Source organism: Hemibagrus wyckioides, linkage group LG04 (genome assembly GCF_019097595.1).
Source record: "Hemibagrus wyckioides isolate EC202008001 linkage group LG04, SWU_Hwy_1.0, whole genome shotgun sequence".
NCBI lineage: Eukaryota > Metazoa > Chordata > Actinopteri > Siluriformes > Bagridae > Hemibagrus > Hemibagrus wyckioides.
Genome location: NC_080713.1, coordinates 16,006,103 through 16,027,445, shown reverse-complemented (window position 1 = coordinate 16,027,445; position 21,343 = coordinate 16,006,103). Strand labels below are relative to the sequence as shown.

The following is a 21,343-nucleotide window of genomic DNA, read 5'->3' as shown; positions in this document are numbered from 1 at the left end:
AACATCTGCAGATTTATATGTGGCTCATCTCCTGTTTTATGGGGAGAAAAGTGCTTTTGCTTTTTGAGTGATAACCCATACTAGTGTGCTCCATGGTTGGCAGGTCTGGTAATCTAATATAATTGGCATAAATGTCACTAGATACTGTGGCAGTGTAATATTGTGTAGGGATGATAATATTGTTATATCATACAAACCTTGGTACAACACTTCTGTGCCGATTATTCTTAGGCTGTAAATGTTGATCGTGGCATCCTTCTCACAGTAAAAAGCAAGTCAATTACTTTATTTTGCAAACACTACAGAAAGTTGTGACTATTTGTTAACACCTGAAAACAGAATTAAGGATATGATAAATACATTACTATTTTATGTAACCATAGTTATGATCTTCAGCGCTCTTCGATTTGTCAATATTGTTTTATTAAGAAGAAGCCCTTATCACCACACATAGATTACAGCACAGTGAAAATGTTTTCTTCGCATTTCCCAGCTGAGGAAGTTGGGGTCAGAGCGCAGGATGGGTTAAGGACCTTGCTCAATTGCCCAACAGTGGCTCCTTGGTGGTGCTGGTGCTTGAACCCTGACCTTCCGATCAACAACCTTAACCACTTAAGTCACCACTACCCCTAAAACACCTAACCGTCTGCTGGTCATCAGTTGCCTGTTTTTTAAGGCTAAACCTCTACATCAATTTTGTACCAGTCCTATAAGTCAGATCTCCCAATTTTGTGTAGATTTGTCTGTAACTTACTACTGTATTCATTCTCAAACACTGCATTGGAAAGTGATCTGTTCTATTTAGTGCAGAGATTGCAAAGATATGGGCCATCAACAAATGACTGTTGTAAATGGGAATTTAAAGATTGCATAGGGATATGTGTCTCTCTAAATTGATGTCTTTTAGAGTCAGTCAAGATGCGTGTTGTAATTAGTGCCATGTCAGAAGTCTGTCATGATTTTTGACACCTCCCTCTTTCTCTGTGTGTCTCTGTCTGTCTACAGTTACCTAGATAGTTTAGATAGGATTGGTGCTGCAGACTACCAGCCCACAGAGCAGGACATTCTGAGAACCCGAGTGAAGACCACTGGAATCGTCGAGACCCACTTCACCTTCAAGAACCTGCATTTCAGGTGTGTTGCTCCCTCTGTTTCTCAAACCGTATTATCTAGCCTTTATAACAGAAAGACCCTAAATTCAGTAGTTACACTTATTAACAGTTTAGCTTATTAAATGCTGACACTGTCCTGTTTGCACACTCTAAGCTCCTTGTACCTTCAGTGAGCTGGACCAAATTTGTATCTTGCCATTTTATAGCTTTTCCTGAGGGCAAAACAATAATCTAAACTAGGTGACCATAACGACCTGGAAAATTGCAAGCTTTTGTATATTAGATCTTGTTAGACTGAAACTGATTTGCTTCTGAGTTACATTATATAGATCATTATAACCCGCCCAACAAACCCAAAACTGGGGTATTGTACAGCACTGCAGTGCAAACTTTCTTTAAGAAAATCATTGCATCAGATAAACAAGCATGCAGAGGAGACTTTCTGTTTATGAGATCTTTATTACCACTGAGCCAAAAGCCTCTAGAGTGCAGATCACTTGTCTTATTAACAACAGCTCTGGGAAAATTGGAATTAAGGGCTGTAAACTATACATGTACTCAACTCATTTTTTTAAATTCAAATGATGTGAACCGTAACACATGCAATGATAAATGCTTGCCTGACTAAAATGGACACTCGGCTTATTCCTAAGATCAATCTGTGGCCAAGACTTATCATCCTGCTAGCGACAAATAGTACTTGGACTAAAATATCATGGCAATTGATAAAAATCCTGATCTCATTGGACTCTCTACTGTACAAAGACCCTAAAACACTTTGAATTGATTTGAAACAAAGTAAATTTAAATGTGAACAAACGAAAGTGTGTGCTTATTACAAAAATGTGTGTGCTTATTACAAATTGTGTGTAGTCTTTAAGAAAGCCAAAATGTTTGCATTATTAAACACTAAACTCTTAAGGAAATTTAGGTTAAAGGTAAGTTTCATTTCACAGGTTTCATTTCAACACGCTGTTCCTAGCGTCTAATCCAACATATGAAGCTTGGTTCACACTTTGTTTTGGTTCAGACAAAAGTTCTTTATAAGCTGTGCAAGTGCTTATATTGGCTGTGTATATGACAGATCACTCTTATGACTATTAACAGTCCCAGAGTCATAGGTCTTATGGCAGTGTTGGTAACTGTTACATTACATTTATTAACACTTGTTACACTTTACATAAAATAGACCATTAACCTCAGCAGTAACAATGTGAATATCATTGCATATACATTACTGCTGCTTTAAAAAGCTTGTAGGCATTAAATACAGTATTATATATAACCTAATGTAATGCATTTTATTAGGAACAGATGTACACCTACACATTCAGGCTGTTATTTAATCAGCCAGTCGGTGTAATGCATAAAATCACGCCCAGCAGCTTCAGGTAATTGTTCATATCAAATATCGGAATGGAGGAAAATGTGATTTTCACTGTGGCATGATTGTCACACAGACTGATTTGAGTATTTTTGTAACTGCTGATCTCCTGGGATTTTCATGCACAGCAGTCTCTAGAGTTTACACAGAAAGGTGGAGTAAACATCCAATGAGCAGCAGTTCTGCTGATATAAAATCCTTATTGATGAGAGAGATCCACTGAGAAGAAAAACAATGGTTGGATCTGCCTGAAAGGGTACAGTAACTCAAATAACCACTGTACAGTTGTGTTGAGCAGAAAAGCATCTCAGAATCTCAGTATTCACAACACATTAAACCTTCATGCGAATGGGCAACAACAGCAGAAGACCAGGCTGGGTTCCATTTCTGTCAGTAAAGAACAGAAAGCTGAGGCTGCTGGACAGCCGAAGACTAAAAAACGTGCCCTAGTCTGATAAATTCATCCTGAGGCACACAGATAGATGGTAGGGTCAGCAGCATGAATCCATGGATCCAGCCTGCCTTGTGTCAACAGTCCAGTCAGGAGGGAAGTGTGTGATGGTGTTGATGACCAAGTGTGTACTTTCATGGCCACAATTTACCCATCATCTAACGGCCATCCTGTGTAATTCTGACATGTCAGAAAGCAAAGTCACATCAACCTGGTTTCATGAACATAACAGAGTTCTAAGAACAGGAAATTCAAAGCATAAAAGTGCACCTAAATAATCAACAGGAATTACATGATATCAGCATTCACCAGAATTTCAAAGGAATATTTCCAACATTGATAGATAGATACAACTTTATTGTCATTGCAAAGTGCAGGTACATAGCAACGAAATGCTGTTTAGCATCTACCAGAAGTGCAAATAGTAGAAACTGTGCAAATGAACAAGTGCAGGTAAATATGTAAATATGTACGTCGATATATAAGGCTATGTTAGAGTGGAATCCATGCCATGACGAATTGAGGCAGTTTTAAGAGCAAAAGGAGGCTGAACCCAGTGTTAGTTTAGTTTATACTATATCATCAAACTTGCCTTTGTCTTATTTATCTATGCATAAATAAAAAGTTAAACCTGAGTAAGTTTGTATGAGTAATAAGTATGCAAATGTATAAGAAGAGAATAACTGCTCTATACTGTATTTTATTTGTAGTCTTTAATCTAATGAGTCTGAATACAAATATCAATTTTAGTTAGTTATTTTTAAAATCTTTCCTAAACTTTCAATATTATGCAGTTTAAACAGTTATAATATAACAATATAAATAAAAACGGTGTTCCTATTGCTGTCTACTCATGTACCTTATTATTTTGTTACATTTTCATACTTTATTGATTCCAGCACATGTTTAGTCATTGATCCATTTACTAAACTCTGTACTGCCTTTAGGGTAATGAGAGGGGTTTGTTTTATTTACCCAGGGAGCGTCTGATGCATTATTGGCTAATCAATGTGTGTGTGGTTATATTATTTTATTGTGTAAGAACATGGCACTATTAAATATTAGTGAGACTATAGGTGTGACAAAGTATTTTAGAAATGCTGATTAATTAGCTCAAAACATATCTATATGCAGTGTAGTTTTGTTAATTCTGTTTAATTAAGCATTGAGCAACAAGCGCTATTTCATATAGATCGTCCCTACAAAATTGGTAAAATAGAAACATGGAATAGGTACACAACATACACCACCTGCATATTTAAGTATTACTTAATACTTTATTAATCCCACAGCATTCATAAAGCATGGCATTAAAGCACTTTCACCCTGATTGCAAGAAGTTGCAGAGCCACAGCTCAAGCCAAATCTGTTTGAACCAGAATACTGTATATTCTCCGCAGTCCATATCACTTTATATGTAGTCCAGAGCTATGTTTTAATACTGCAGGATTACTCACTCACTTGCAGTAATCACTTTATCCTGGTCTGGCTCGTGGTGGATCTTGGAAACTCTGGGCATCAGGTGGCAATGCACCCTAGATGGGACACCAGTTCATCACGGAGCACAGTTATTCATACCTTCAGAGGCTTTTTATTTCAGGGGCAATTTATCTTAGTGAGTCTTTAGCCATGTTTTTAGGAGGTGGGAGGAAACTGTAGACCCAGAAGAAACCAACGCATACAGACAGTAACTCAAGCTCAGGATTGAACTAGGGACCCTGGAGCTGTGAAACAGTAATGCTACTCACTGCTCCAGTACACCGCCCACTGTAGGATTACTAGGCATTTAGGCACCTAGTTAGAAATAAATAACTAGGTTATTTATTAAGGCATTATAATACGTCATGTATTATGAAGGGGGAGACAAATTATGAAAAATTGCCAGCAACTGGCAAGATACTTCTTAGACATCTTTTTTAAGAAACATAAACATTTTCACTAAAATGATGCAGAAATGTCTTTATCTAGGTTAGCTTTTATTTAGGTTAGGTTTTATTTAGGCATTCAACTGCTGGGTAAGGAGCTAGTTCAACAAACACAGTGATAATTACAGCCAGTCTGATAAAGATGTCAAAAACTGGTTAGCTATGTTCAGTGAACTGAGCTGGCTTGATACCATAGCAAAACAGACATACAGTAAACCTTATCTGTTTGTAATCAGTCTGCTTGTGATTCTCCTGCGCAGGCACATCATCATCAAAACATAGAAGACTCCTTTGTAAAAAGCATTACAACAGACAAAGTAGAAAATGTTTAAATGACCTTATAAAAAGATATTTTTTACAAGAACTGTATTCAACAGAACAAAACAGATTGAATTAATCAGCAGTTTCCCTACTGATGTTATTCTGGACAATTGAGTGAAGAGAGTGTTTAAAACCTCAGGTGATCAAAACAAGATCATCAAAAACATCAAAACATAACTCATTTCCCATCATTCCCATTATTATTCCTTAATATTTGGGAGAAATATTGTTTGTTTTCGGTGGAATTGGAATAAAATCTTTAAATGCTATAACTTTACTAAAGAGAAACATATTTCATTTCAGGAGACCCAGTTGAAACTTTATATAATAAAAAAATGTTTTCCCATGCTGTAACAAGTATTGTGTATTATTAAATAGTTTATTAGTAATCCCACAATAGTAGAGCAGCATTAGTCTGTGCGAAACACAAAATCATCAAAGTCAACTACATGTTACTGCTCTGTCCCTAAAACTTGTGAGGAAATGCAAAACGAGGAAATCATCCTGCATTTTCTGATAGGCGTGACGGCGTGCAGTTTGTCTGCACACTTTTAAGTCATAAGACATGCCCCAGCTTTTCAGTGCTATTTAATACCGCTTTAAAAATGGAGGAGACTGAAATAAATCTGTTAATTTATGCAAAGACTGTATCCATGCCACAAAACCCTTGCTGCAACTCTGAAATGCTGAGATTTCCTCTGTATGGGTGTAGAATTAGGCTTAGTGTACCAGATTGTCTCCACTCTGAGAAATCAGATACGCTTTTCATCAGTATGATATTGATAATGCTATGAAAAGCTGTTATTGGAAACAAAATTGGTTGGGATCTAATTAGGTAAATATGAACTGATTTGCCATCTTCAATACATGTCTGTTAAACAGTATCTCAGCGTCTTATTAAGTATAGAGTAAATTTCTTAATTGCTTTCTTAATATGCTGGTTGAAACTTGAGTTGTGTTAGAAGCTTAGTTACGTAGAGGTTCAGATGAATGACTCTGATGTGATTAAACTCATCATGTAATTATGAAATCCTTTGGGAAATGAGTCACATGTATGTGGGAAATTACACAAAATATCCCGAAGATTGTAAATGATCCGCATTAGGTTAGGTCTTGTTGTAACACTACCAATGCTGAGATGTGTATAAATGCTGGAGCTACCATGTACAGTTGTTGTGGGTGAACATGAGCTCATGATGTGTCATATCTTCACAGGCTGTTTGATGTGGGAGGTCAAAGGTCAGAAAGGAAGAAGTGGATCCATTGCTTTGAGGATGTGACTGCCATCATCTTCTGCGTGGCTTTAAGTGGTTATGACCAGGTGCTGCATGAAGACGAGACCACGGTGAGCGATATTCTCAACACACAGACACTTCAAGCACTCTCCACTATATTCACAGCTACAGATCAAAATTCTGTCCTTCCTTTACATGTTTTACAAGACAGACTACCCCGAAGCATGCATTATTTGATTAAAATAGTTATTTCAACCAAACAGATAACTCCACACTAACCAAAAACACCTGATTATTTTGGATTGGCTTCTGTAATAAAGTATTCATTCATGTTAAAATATAGTACTGAAACAAAATATATCCAGTAACACATATAAAGGCATGATTCAGCCACAATACATTGAGAGTTATATAGCTGAGTGCAAAAGTGTGCATAACCCTATGTTTTTTAAATAGAAGGGTCTCTAATAAAAAAGTCAAATGGGTATATTCTGTAAATTGACAATTCAAAACACAAAACAAAATCAACAGTGGGTCATTTCATAAAGATGTTTTGTTGGAACCTGTTAGGTGACAGGACCTGATTTGTAAAAAGGAAGAACACTGATCAACCATATTAAAAAAACTGAGAGTTTAAGTGAAGAACATTGAATAGCTCTTTACATTAGCACCAGTTGGAGAAGAAGGGTATATTAGCAGCAAGTGAACAGTTAGTTCTCCAAATTGATGTGCTGAAAACTGATGGAAAAATGATGGCTAGATGACTGGGTCAGAGATTTGTCAAAACAGCAGGTCTTGTGGGGTGTTCCCAGTATGCAGTGGTTAGTACCTACCAAAAGAGGTGAACAGAAGAACAACTGGGTGACAGGGTCATTAGTGCCCAAAACGTAATGATGCACATGGGGATTGAAGGCTATATCATCTGGTCCAATCCCACAGAAGAGCAACTGTAGCACACACTGCTGAAGAAGTAATGCCTGCAATGATAGAAAGATGCCAGAGCAATTTTGTTTAGAAACAGTTCGAGGAACATGACAAAGAGTTTGAGGTGTTGATTTGGCCTCCAGATTCCCCAGATCTCAATCTGATCAAGCATGTGAGGGATGTCCTGGACAAGCAAGTCCGATCCATGTAGGCACCACCTCACAACTTACAGGACTTGAAAGATCTGCTGCTTAGGTTGTCTTGTCAGATACCACAGCACACCTTTAGAGCTCATGTGCAGTCCATGCCTCGACAAGTTAGAGCTGTTGTGGTGCCACAATATTAGGCTTCGAATATCAGGTTTAAATGTTTTGGCTGATCAGTGTATATAGCAAATTTACCTGCCACAATCATAACAGAGATATGTCGAGAAGACTGGACAAAGCAAAGTAGCAGAGCTACAAAATGATATGGATCAAAAAACTTAAAGGATAAATTCAATTGGTGAGCATAAAAGACATTAAAGATAAATTAAATTTGAGACACTCCTTTTCATCAGTTAAAGACAGACGTGTACTGTTTAATAATGCGTAATAATGGTTAAATATATCTAAATTGGGACTTGGTGAACATTTCTCAAAAGAATGATAATGATCATTGTTTCGGATTAGATATTCCCTTCACATACACAAACCCAGTGTCGGTATTTAAAGTCTTTGGAAAGAATTGCATTTACATTTATCTTATGAAAATAATGCACCCTCATTTATTTATCTTTTCAACCTATGCCTTTTGAGCCATGTCAGTTGTATACTCGAGTTTCAGGTTTTCTTTATCTGTTCAGTTTCTGATATCTGAACTGACTGTGACCAATGGTAACATTTAGTGCACACAAAAATCTCGATTGCATAATGCTCTCTCCCCAAACTTTGCATGTGACATAATTCTCACAATTATTCTTTGTAATTCCCAAGCAAACTTCCCATTAACTTCTTTTATTGCACATGTGACTTAGCGCTTGTTATTTACAATCTTAGAAAATCTGTGCCTGTCTTGATGCTATGAATAAGATTTTACTTTGTTCTGAGAGTATGCAGACAAATATGAGTCTATATCCTCACACTTAGGCAAGCAACTGTTAGATTAGTTGATTTGGGAGTTTCATACGTGTTAGTCAGTTTGCTTATTCCAAATCAGAACCACACTTTCTAACTTTGTTTGCTCTTTGTTTTGGTTTCACAAATCCAAATAAGCAATAAAATCCAAAAAGCAAAACAGAATTAGCTGAGGCGTGTGTAGGAGATGATGGGGCTGCAGAGCTACAATGCTATATATATATATATATAGCTTAAACATGACTATGTAACATATCCAGGATTTATTTTATTGTTTTGAATCCAGATCTCCAGCTGTGTTTCTGTAGCACTTTAACACTCTTCTTTGGCCTGATTTGTGTCTCGGAAATCAAACACACAGCCGTGTTCAGTTCACTTCCTGCAGCTGGGTCAAACTAGAGTTGCATCATGTGCAGTTATAACACACTAGAGTTCATTGGGAAGTGGACCTTCCTCAAGCAAAGTCAGAAATGTTATTTCGTTCACACACTAAGGTTTGATTTAAATGGAATATGCACTCTAAATATATTCTATATATATATATATATATATATATATATATATATATATATATATATATATATATATATATATATATATATATTTATATATATATATATATAGTTATATATATATATATATATATATATATATATATATATATATATATATATATATATATATATATATATATATTCATATATATATTCATATATTCTGTATGAAAGCACCCTCAATTATATGCTGCCTTGATTGAATCCTTATAGACCAGTCTTCAGATGTCAATAATAGGCCAAAAGGAAAAGAAATGAACTAAACAACTAAATAAAAATGTAATAAACAACAATGTTTTAGACAACAACTGAATAAGAAAATGAAATAAAACCTCTTTCCTTAGCATTACTTGTGAGCTTTTACTACTCATTGAAGGCATTAAGTCTATATCAAGTTCAATCTAGAGTCAGTTTTTCTGCAATCTGAAAATTCGATTTATATTTATTGCCCTCACTTTCAGGGAGAAAACAGATTGATTGTGTCAAAGCTACACACGCCTTGAAGGCACACATTTTGATGACAGAACATCATAATATTTTAATGACTTCTGCTGCTTAAGGGGAGGAAAAAAAACACCTGAATTTATGACCTAATGGATCGTAGCAGAACAGCATAGAGCTGTCCATTAGTCATAATGCTGCTGTATTAAAGTGGTGGATAGAAGCCGAGACCATGCAGGAGATGGAGCATTCATTATAAATTGTGGTTATTTATACAGAGATGAAAATGTAGGGTGTGGACAAACATCTCTCATACTTGTGCTCACATTATGCAATTGTCTTTTATTTCACCTTCTGTATGAACCTGATCCCTGGCTACTGTCACAATCTTATCTTCCTTTTTCTGTATTTTCTCTTCTTATCGAACACACACAAACATGCTCAGCTACACCGCTTCATACACTGACACTGTAAACTCTTCTTCTGCGATGTGCACAAGTCTGTGACTTTTGCGCTGTTTCTCTGTGGAACCATGCTGTTCCTCACACTTTGGTGACTGGATCTGCTTAAGCTGTTTTTCACGCCAGCCATGCAGTGTGTGTATGGTTGTGACTGTGTGTGCGGGTGTGGATGGGGGAGGGTGGGGGGCAGAGCTGTTGTGAAATGACGCCTGTCTGGTCGTGCTGATCTTCTTCAGTGGCCTCATGCCACCTCCTCTGCGTGTGCGTGTCTCCCTCCGACCATCTCAGCTCCTCTTCTGCCGTCTCTCACCACGGCTCTGCTATCTAACCAATCGTCAAATGCTAAAAAGCAAAACTGGCTCTTCAGATGGCCCATCCACCAGAACATAACCACAGGTATGAACCCCAACACCACCCCCACCCCCACTGCCACTGGCAAAGAGCAATGCAACAAAGCAGCACTTTTATTTTGCCCATGTGTGTGCACATCCTGTTTGTATTGGTGCGTTCTGTTCGTTGTAGTTCCCTGTTCAAAAGAAAGGGAAAAATTAATTTCTCCTTAAGATGATTGTAAAAAAAAAAAAAAAAAAAAAAAAAAAAACTGCTGCTCTAAATCATATCCTAGCTGGATATAAGTTGTATCCTCGCTCATTTATTCTATTACTACTGAAATTATGGTCAGTTTCCAGCTATCATTTATCTGAGAAATTGTCCAATTCAGTAACATGTACTTAACATAGACACACATGCTGAAGAAATAATTATTGTAAATGCTCCCACTCTGTCCTCATTATGCTGTTATAGCTAACATGATAATGCATCACTTTGCCTGGGGATGTGGCTTTCTCATTAATTAATTTACTTGCAAACTGGAACATTTCCTCATTTTTTCTGATTTCCTTTCTTTCCTTTCACTGCTTATACTGCCATATACAGTATTATAAGAATATCCTATAATAGCCCTGATAATTGTTTCTGATGATGATTATAGTAATGTTTGATTTTCCGTGTGTGTGTGTGAGAAAGAGAATGTGTGACTCTGAGCAGACAGTCTGACACATTGTTTTTTTGATTTCGCAGAACCGCATGCATGAGTCCTTGAAGCTGTTTGACAGCATCTGCAACAACAAATGGTTCACAAACACCTCCATCATTCTTTTCCTTAACAAGAAGGACATATTTGAGGAGAAAATAAAGAAATCACCCTTAACTATCTGCTTCCCTGAGTACACAGGTAAAATTGTCACCCTGACAACATGCTGTTCTTTCATTCTGCTGCGAATGGGACTTTTAGGCGAAGAAAACTACCCAGGAGTCAATAGGTAAAAAAAGGAGTACAATAATAATTTAAAAAAAGCAATAGAATTGTAGGGAATTACTATTGCTAATCTTCCACACGATGTTATTTTATTCAGATGGATAGTCCTCTTTTAGCTGTAAAAATGTTTTCAGTTCACTTTTGGAGAAACGCAGCCAAGTCCAGTGCCCTTTCTGCCTATCCATTTTCATAGTATACAAGCTCCTTCTCACTTATCTTGCCACAGCATCAGTGTACTACCATATTTCATCAGATGGTCACAATATCAGGCCTTTAGCCCCACTATGTGATCACTATGTGGCTTATATTTTTACAGCCTGGTATTTCATTACATCCTTTTTGTTTCCCTTGCATTGCTTTTTTTGCTGCTCTTTCACATTTGTATACATCCAAACTTCTGCTCTTTTGCTGTCTGCTGGAATCTGACTTCTCTGTCTTCTTCATCATTTCATTCTGTGCTTCTACACTCTACCTTTGCCTTCGCCTCCTGCTTTGTGTTGCACTTCAGGGCCGAACACGTTCCTGGAGGCGGTGTCTTACATCCAGTCGCAGTATGAAAGCAAGAACAAGTCCTTCAATAAGGAGGTGTATGCACACATCACCTGCGCCACTGACACCAACAATATCCAGTTTGTCTTCGACGCTGTCACTGATGTCATCATCGCCAACAACCTGCGTTTCTGTGGTCTTTACTGAGCCTCAGGCCTGTTCTCAGATCAGTTATATGCCCTTGTTTTGTTCTCTATGTCTAGCTCTCCAGTGGTGGACAACAGAATGAAATCTAACCAAAGAGCATCCTTCCTCTACAGTCACAAACAAGGGGATAAGCTCAGTTTAAAGATTAAGACCCAGCTATTAATTCAGACACAGTGTGTTGTGAATTCTCACATCTCATTTTCTTACATAATGTTTATTAAATGTTTTAACAAGCTGGCACAGGGAAGAGATAAAATTGAATTAATTTAAATACCTGACTATCTTTATCCTGTAAATGTTGCCTTTTCTGTCCCTGTAGTTATTTAATTTTAGAATGATGTCCATTAATATTCAAAGGCCAAGTTAATTAAGTAAAACATGGACAAATAATCAGTAAAATCTTGCTGTCTTGAACTATTTTTCTTTGGCTATTTTTGAAACACAAAGCTTAAATGCCTTAAATAGGCATTATTGCTGTACTGCATGTATATTACAGTCTTTCAAGACTGTCTCATATTTACAGTACCATAGGTAACATTTTTATATATTGTCAAGACTTGAATTTTGATTAAACTCATTAACTAAATGGCTTTAAAAGATGCATTGAGTATCTCTATTGCAGGAATATTGCTGTCTCACATTATCAAAAATTATTTAAAAAAAAAAAAAAAAAAAACACCTCGAATGGTTATGGTTACACTATCAGTTTACACTATAACTGTTTTTCTGGTTTATTGTATTATTGCATTCAAGGTCTAAACTCTAAAAATACAAGGTTTTATTTCTAGCATGGGACGAAAAAAAACATTCATTTGTTCATGGTGTATATAGTCAAAACTGTAATGACACATTGATTTATTCAGCAGATCACAGATATTAACAGAAACTGAAGATTAATTAGGAATGATCAAACCACTTTTTATTGTCCGGTGTTGTGCTTTAAGCTTATGCATCCAAAGCAGCCAATGCATTGGCCGTATGTCATTCTGTACAGTTTAATCATAGTGGCAGAATTGCTCAGCTAATACGCCTCAGGTTGTTTGCTGTTAATTTTGGCCCTTGTCTGTAATTTAGCGTGCTGAAAGCCTCCAATCAATCTCTCTTTTTGAACCCCCCTCTTCCAAATCTGGATTTGCGGGGGCTGCTTTAAGAAAGTGGAATACTGAATCAGAAGACACTCTGCACATACAGGACTTCTGTACCTATTATCTGCATGGATGTGTGTCAAGATAGGTAGCTGTTTCACTTATGGATGGCCTCAGAGCTATATTTACCATAGATGTTAGGTGTCCTAATTTTCCCATTACTCCTTGATTGTACAGCACCACTGGGAGTATCATCACTGGGTCACCTTATGGAACTCGACAGTTGCATTTGTAAGCCTTTAGTAGACATTTGTTCCTCATGCTGGAAACTCTATAACCAAAACGGCAGCATACCCGGTTAGTTGCACTGCTGTGTTTCTGAGTAACCAAATTTGGTGCAGAAAGTACTACAGTGGGGTTGAAATTGTGCTTTTTATTAGAGCCAATTATTTCCCCCCGATTAAGGGAGCAGTCTTTTAGTGAGCTGAAGTTTCATGATAGAGCGTTCAGCTGGTGATGACGCAAGCTTCTCCTGCTGCTGTTCAAGTACACATGAGTGTGAGTGTGTGTGTGTGTGTGTGTGTGTGTGTGTGTGTGTGTATATAAACATCAGCTTGGTGACAGATGAGCACTGCATACTGAATCAGTGATCTCTCAGCATCTCAGCTGGAAGGTGATTATGTATCTTGTAGCAAACACAAAACAAACTCTCCACCTTCTTATCCAATCAAAATGAAGAGCCTTTTCATGTTGTCACAGACCTTCTCCCAGCTCTTCATTTCTCTTGTTTCATTTTTCTCCACTGCATGTCCAAAGATGCTTAATGAGCATGGCCCTTAAAAGTAGTCTTTCTGCCAGAGTTGTGATCCATAAGCTTTGTCCTGCTGGTTAGTTGAATGATAGGCATCAGCTTGCATGACCAAGGTGCTGTGTTGGTCCAGAGACTTATGGGAAATGAAGTTTTTGGCCACGTAAAGAGATTTGTGGGTAATTCAATCAGTGCACATTGAGTGACTAATGGCTGATTGTTCCTGTGGTTTTATATGGGATACAACAACTGGTCCTGTGGCCAGACTGCTGTCAGCATGGGCTCTGATGTATGATTGGATAGAAATAATCCATTTGACATCACATTACCTGCTGGACTGAGTTTTATGGCCAATGGAAAAAAAGAGAATGTTGAAAGAGGACTGTAAAAAACAAAAAAGTCAGTAAGCAGTGTACTGTTTTTTTGTTGTTTCATATTTGTTTTAAAGGTGTTTCAATATCTTTCACATAACGATCTTTTTTTCTGATTCATTCAGTGCTAGCGGCATTAACACTACCATTAATTGATCTTTAGCCAACACATGATTAGTTATAAAACAGGACAGTTGGATGGTGGTTTTAAATAAAGCCATCCATGATTGGAAGAATCTGGACTGGAGAAGCAATTTTATTATAGTTATAAGTGCCAAGTGCTGGGTGCTGGTTTATAGTGCCATCTGTTCACACTTTCATTGCAAACCACCTAGATGTAGTGTATTCCCCTGATATCTGATCACAGCCTCACTGTGTCTCTGTACATTTTGTCTATCTGCTGTAGTTGTGTCATTCACTGCTCTTGATTATTTATTCAACATTGGATGTGTATTTGTGTGTATTGTATGTATTTATATGAAATGAATAAAGTGCCACTTAAAATTGATTGTGTGGGGCTTGTGCCTTGTGTCTCTTTCTCTGTACAACAACAACATCCAGGTCACACCCTTTTACTCTCACACACACACTCACACTGAATCAGTTTTAAGAATATGACTTATATGTGAACAGGGTATAGACATCTGTTTCCCTCGTGCTACTTGCTACTGTTGTGGGCCACAGCTCACCTCCCTTGGCCTTAATCACCTTTTCTTTCCTATTTTTCTCGAGCTAACCTGTTCTGCATTCTTTCTCTCTTTATTCGGTTCTTTCCCTGCAGAATCGCATGCACGAATCTCTTATGCTGTTTGACTCCATCTGCAACAACAAATTCTTCATTGACACTTCCATCATTCTCTTCCTCAACAAGAAAGACCTGTTTGCTGAAAAGATCAAGAAATCACCCTTGAGTATCTGTTTCCCAGAGTACACGGGTAAGAACACACACAGATGCTCCCACATTATTATTATTATTATTTTTATTATTATTATTATTATTATTATTTAGGATAATTGTTGATCATTTCATGTAACACCCACCAAAGCTGGAATGAACTTAATGGAAATGTCTAAGCTGAATTTTGTCTGAGATTGAAATGAAAGAAATGGTTCTGCAATGAGAGTTATGCTTTTTTAATCAGGCCTCCTAAGAGGCTTAAGTTTAATTTGGATTGCTTTTCTCCTTGGTTTGATATTCTACACTGATCTGGCATAACATTAAATCCATTGAGAGGTGAAGTGAATAACACTGATTACAGTGGCACCTGTCAAGGAGTGATATATATTAGGCAGCAAGAGTCAGTTCTCTAAGTTGATATGTTAGAAACAGGAAAAACAACCAGTGAACAGGTGACCATTATGAGTGACCAAGGCTCAATGATGCCTATAGAGAGCACAGACTAGAACGTCTGATCCAATCCCAAAAAAGAGCTACTGTTGCACAAACTGCTGAAAACATTCATGCTGGCTATGATTGAAAGGTGTCAGAACACACAGTGCATCACAGCTCACTGTCTCTGAGGCTGTGTAGCAACAGACTGGCCAGAGTGCCCAGTGCTGACCCTTGACCACCTCGGAAAGCATGTGAGCATAAGAACTGGACCATGGAGCAATGGAAGAAGATGGCCTGCTCTGATAGATTACATTTCCATCATGTGGAGGGCCGGGTATATGTGTTTTACTTAAATTAGGGAAATGTACTATGGAAAGAAGGCAAGCTGGTGGAAGTGATGAGCTGGACAATGTTCTGCTGGAAAACCTTCGGTCCTGGCTTTCATACTTTGACACATACCACCTAACTAAATATTTTGCAGACTAATTCCAATAATTCCCCACTGGTAGAGGCTTCTTTCAGCAGGATAATGTGCCCTGCCACTCTGCAAAAATTGTTCAGAAATAGTTTGGGTTTAATGATAAAGAGTTCAAGGTGTTGACGTGACCTCCAGATTCACCAGATCTTGATCTGATCGAGAATTTATTTGATGTGCTGGATAAAAAAATGGCCTCACATTGCAACTTACAGGATTTGCTGCTAATGTCTTGGTGCCAGATACTGCAGCACACCTTCAGTGCTCTAATGGAGTCCAAGTCTTGAAGGGTCAGACCTACACAATATTAACAGGTGGCTTTAATGTTACGGCTGATTGGTGTATATAGCCATATTAATCTGATATAAAGGTCTGAAGGTCTGCTTCCTAAATTTTATACATGAAAAGAATAATAGGGAAGTTATTGGATTTTTGTGTCGCATCAAATCATATAACAGCTACCAGCTACCAAGCATATCTTTTCGAACTGAAGCTCATGCAGAGTTACTTGGCAGCAGAAGACACTCAGAAGAAAGCTCCATCCACTGTCTTACATCATGGACAGGTGTTGATTGACTAGTGTGGCTTTGATCTGACAGGAGAGAGAGTACGACACCACTGCACCCAGAAAGCACGGCCAGTTTCGCTTTCTTGGACTCCTTGTGAACCCCGCACCGTTCTAATAGTCTCTCATGCCTGGAGACAGGCTATTATACCGAGTTCTTGTCTTACAGCCGGATAGCTTTCACATGTGATACAAAATGTCTTCGCTTAGTAATGCAAGGAAAAATAGCATGAAAGAAGAGACCAAGTAGAGTTTATAAATACACTCAAGAAAGTGAGAGCCCCAAGAAGGCATCTATACAGAAAGATTTTAAAAATCTTGATAGCATACAAGGACGAGCCTGGGTCACTCTGGAAGAACTTCTTATGATGAAAGGAGACAGCAGGCATCTCTCCTTCTCTCTCTCCCTCTCCCTCTCTTCAGAGATCCATCTGACCTTTTCTGCTTTGTTTTCATGACACTCCTGTGCAGGGCACAACATTATTTTAATTCAGGTGAAATAATATTTGTCCGTATTAAAGATGTGGATGCCATTCATTTTCTTTCCTTTTTATTTTCTTGTTCTCTGACTCCTCCACTGTCTCTTCTCTCCCACTTACCTCACTGTTCCCTCCACAGGCCCTAACACTTACGATGACGCAGCTGCTTACATCCAAGCACAGTTCGAGAGCAAGAACCGCTCACCCAATAAGGAGATCTATTGTCACATGACCTGTGCCACGGACACAGGGAACATCCAGGTGGTGTTCGACGCCGTCACCGACATCATCATCGCCAACAACCTGCGAGGCTGCGGCTTGTACTGAGGCCACTCTTACTCTCTCGAGCCAATTCCTTTGGAAATGATTATTATCAAAAATGCAAGTTGGTAAATAATAATGATGATAATTTTAAAATAGGCATATATATATAAATATATAAATACTATACATAAAATGTTTTTAGTTTGTCAAAGAGCTGCCAACAGAACTGATTTCTTATAGAAACCCAGCCTTTATGGTTTTAGAACAAAGTTGGGACCTTGTTTTTTTGTTTTGTTTTCTTCTTTGCTGTTTAATGTTTTGTTTTTCCCTTTTTTCCACTGTGTCTTTTTTCGGTTTGAACTAAACTTATTTTTGTCCTCAAAAATATCTTTCTTTTACTATATTTTTATGTTTTTGTTTATTGTCTGTATATTTATTAAGTGTATATCAGTCAGGGGGGCTGAGTGATACACGTTTTGCCTGAGTATACAATGTTACGCTAATGATGATGTAATTATTATGTATGCTAATTATGACGTAATGGGGAAAACATCACAAAAAAAAAAAGCTGTATCAATGGCTTAGACAGTTACTCGTGAACACCAGGGATAAAAGTCAGTCAAAGCCAAACTGCAGTTGTAGCGTGTTCCTGTACTTTGGGTTTGAATTAGATTGGGTTTTCATGGCAACATTTGTTCTGTTAGCTGGTCAATGTTATGGAGAAGGTGAACCCCCAGGACTGCACCCTACACACTTCCTTTTCTCGTTTTGTTGAGTATTGTTCAGTCTGTGTGTTCTGTTACTGGCGAGTGCCAGCTGAATTTGCTGTTGGTGTCTGGGGCCATGCTGACTATATGAGTTTGTGCCCCTTGACTAGTTCCTGGTTATTAAAATTGTCATATCAGTGCCAACCTTGTGAGAACGATGGGTCTGGGAAACTAGCAACACTAGTAAACTATAATGACAAGCTTATTAACACTGTTGTATAAGGAACTTCTACTTTTTTTTATTGTTTTATTAATTTATTAATTTATTTATTGATCACCCGTCCCGCACACTTCGTTCCCACTGTCCCGCCTTCCCTCGTTACTCTTTTCCTATACTTCCTGTTTTATTTTGTCCTCAGGCTGGGTAACAGAGTCAGTCCCCTCTGACAGGTCCTGACACACATAGCATGACCCTTTGGCCTTTGTATAAAGAAACAGCTACCTGCTTCACTTAGATAAAATCAAAGAAATAAAGAATAATAAAAACCCACAAAAGGCAAAAAAATAGCAAAAAAAAAAGTAAAGAAAATGTAAAAAAAAGAAAAAAAAACAGCAACAAAGGGAGAGCATTGTGTAAGCTGGGTTTGGGGGGAGGGTGGGTTTGGGACAAATACCCTCATAACCAACAATATGGTGCCGAATGGATGAAGGCCGACGGGCTGCGTGTCTTTATAGGAGGCTGTAGATCCTCTGGTTCTAGATTCTTTTCACGTAGACTTAATCCAAAATAATAATTGACGAGAATAAACAGTGATAATGAAGATAATATAAAAAGATGACAATTCTGTAATATTAAAAGTATATTACTTGTGCTTTGTAGCTACAGAACATTTTTCCTCCCCCCCCCCCTTTTTTTTTTAAAAAAAAGACATGTTTTTTCAAGGGTTCCTGCAATTCACTCTTGAAGCACTCTTACTGACCAATGTTGATGTTGAACTGTACCAATTCCCTTTTGCCTGTTTGCCCTGCATTGCAGTACTTAGCCAGAAAAAGAAAACAGTATATGTATCTTTTTATTTTATTACATTTTTTCTGTTGTTTTTTTTTTTGAATAACCACTTTGTGGTGTGCAGGCCCAAAGGGGTGGATGCACTAGGCTGTACAGATTTCATGCGCTTTCTCTTCCTTATGCATTATTTCTTTTTGGGGGAATTGTATTCAAGAGAAAATAAAAAAAAAAAGAAAAAATAAAATCCTTTCCAGGTCTGCATAGAAAAGCACAGCTCTCACTTGACACACGTAGATTTGGAATGATGTATATCACCTCCCTCCACCTGCCGCCTTAGTTTGACTCATGGAAAAAGAAGATGAAGAAAAAAAAACACACTCAAACCCTGTGTATAATAACATATACCAGTTACGCTTTGGGATATTCTTTTCTCCACATGCCCCTTCCCCCAATTTTTCCTTTTGGCCTTTCTTTTTCCCCTTTCCCAGTGAATGCTTTCTGTGCTGCTTATTTCTCCCTCTACTTTAGTGAATGGTTGTTCTTTCATGTGGGATGTTCGTGCTGGAAAACCAATCGAATGTAGTGTTTACATTAAAAGCCACAGTTTTCATGACTACAAACCTCTAGCTGTCAGGTTTTGATTATTGTCTATCTCTCTTTATTACAAAAGATTATTTGTGCATACACATGACCAAGCACCTATGGGGAAGAAGTCAAGCTTGTGTTGAAACAGAGCTTGACTTATTTCACATTTCTTTTGTGACAAAAAGCTCAAATGCTTGTAGAGATTTATTAGATAAGCATTAACTAAATACTTTAAAGCTTTCTTGTTAACGCACTTGTATCATGGGTTACATGTATCAAACCTGCCCCAGGATACAAATGCGGATCGATAATCAAATGCTTACTTTCTCCCTGCAGTCACCTGACGTCAGAGATGCTCCAAGATATAATACATTCTGAATTCAGATCCATTTTTTCATGTCCTTATTTAGTTATTTTTAGAGCCCTACTCTAATCAATCTGGAAAAATATACATAACAGAATATCTGAAAGCAGTTTTGTTTAAATCAGTCATCAATGATAGATTTCAAACTTTATTTAAGTTTGTGTGTTAAACAAGTTGATTAGACATGACCTGGAAAGGCACACATCTATAAAGCCCCACAGCTGCTGGTGCATGTCAGAGCAAAAAAACAGGCAAGCGATCAAAGGAATGGAAAATAAACCATACAGATCTGGGGAAGGAACCAAAAAATCTAGAGCTTTCAATGTCCCAAAGAGTGCAGCAACTTCTTAAATTAAAACAAGTTCTGTATTGGCTATCCATACAAAATTTAGCAAAAGGGAAGAAAGACTTTATTCAGGAAGGTGACCAAGAACACACAAGTCACTCAAAACACACATGTTTTGAGTGTTTTCTTTTAGATATGTTGGAATCTACCAGAAAGAAAAGAAGATTGGAAACATGGTCTGATGAAACTAAGACTGAGCCCATTGACCTAAATGGCAAGAGATGGAGCTGAAGAGTACTGCTCCTCACCGTCAATGAAGCATAGTGGTGGTGGCCTCAAGCTGTGGGGATGTTTTTTAGAATCGTGGACCATGAGGCTTGTCGGGGTCAAGAGAATGATAAATGGATCAAAGTACAGACAGATTATTGTAGGAACCTCCTCAAGAGTGTTCAGGATCTCCGACTGGGGATAATAAATCAAAATGCATTGCCAAGACAAGCCTCTCCTTGTCCTCTCCTTGGCTTTGGAACAGGTCCATGAATAACTTTTAGTGGCCCAGCCCAAAGAGACTTCAACCCAAATTAACATTTGAGGGAAAAGACCTTATATTAGCCGTACAATGATGTTCTCCATTCCATCTGAATCAGTTTGAGATCTAAATTAAAGATTCCAAAATGTTGGAATTGTGGCTGTCATCATCTAACCCTAACCCTAACCCTAACCCTAACCCAAGGCATCGAAGGGTCTGAACATTTATTTATTTTAAAATAAAATGTAAAAATGCAAACCTCCTTATTAATTATTGTTCATTATGAAATATTGTCTGCAGAGTGATTAGTAAAAATATTTGAATATCCAATTTGGACTGAGGGGTAAACACACTTTGAACACTTTCTGAAAGCCTATAGACAATGTGGTCTAATAGTCTGGGCCTATAAGTAATCAGTTGTGTATGTAAACTAATACAATTGTAACTTTATATTTTTTTCTCAAATTATATAAACCTTCACAAATAGAATTGGAAAAGCTGGATCAAATCATAATGCAGAAGACAAGCATCTGATCAGAGCACAGT

At 37.6% G+C, this 21,343-nt stretch overlaps 1 protein-coding gene across 3 annotated transcripts in view; it reads left to right on the top strand.

The window, feature by feature from the left end:
- The window catches only part of gnao1a (guanine nucleotide binding protein (G protein), alpha activating activity polypeptide O, a), a 74,794-nt gene extending 55,141 nt beyond the window's left edge, over window positions 1-19,653 (top strand). Inside the window, exons 5-8 of one of the 3 annotated variants that reach the window (XM_058387484.1) lie at window positions 1,006-1,134; window positions 6,409-6,538; window positions 11,004-11,157; window positions 17,193-19,653. In XM_058387484.1, the coding sequence (XP_058243467.1) occupies window positions 1,006-1,134; window positions 6,409-6,538; window positions 11,004-11,157; window positions 17,193-17,380 (601 nt within the window). In that variant the 3' untranslated portion in view covers window positions 17,381-19,653. Of the gene's footprint in view, window positions 1-1,005; window positions 1,135-6,408; window positions 6,539-11,003; window positions 11,158-11,749; window positions 14,710-14,982; window positions 15,137-17,192 lie in introns of those variants that run through there. The other 2 variants (XM_058387482.1, XM_058387483.1) reach the window with 2 other exon arrangements.
- Window positions 19,654-21,343: the final 1,690 nt, after the last annotated feature.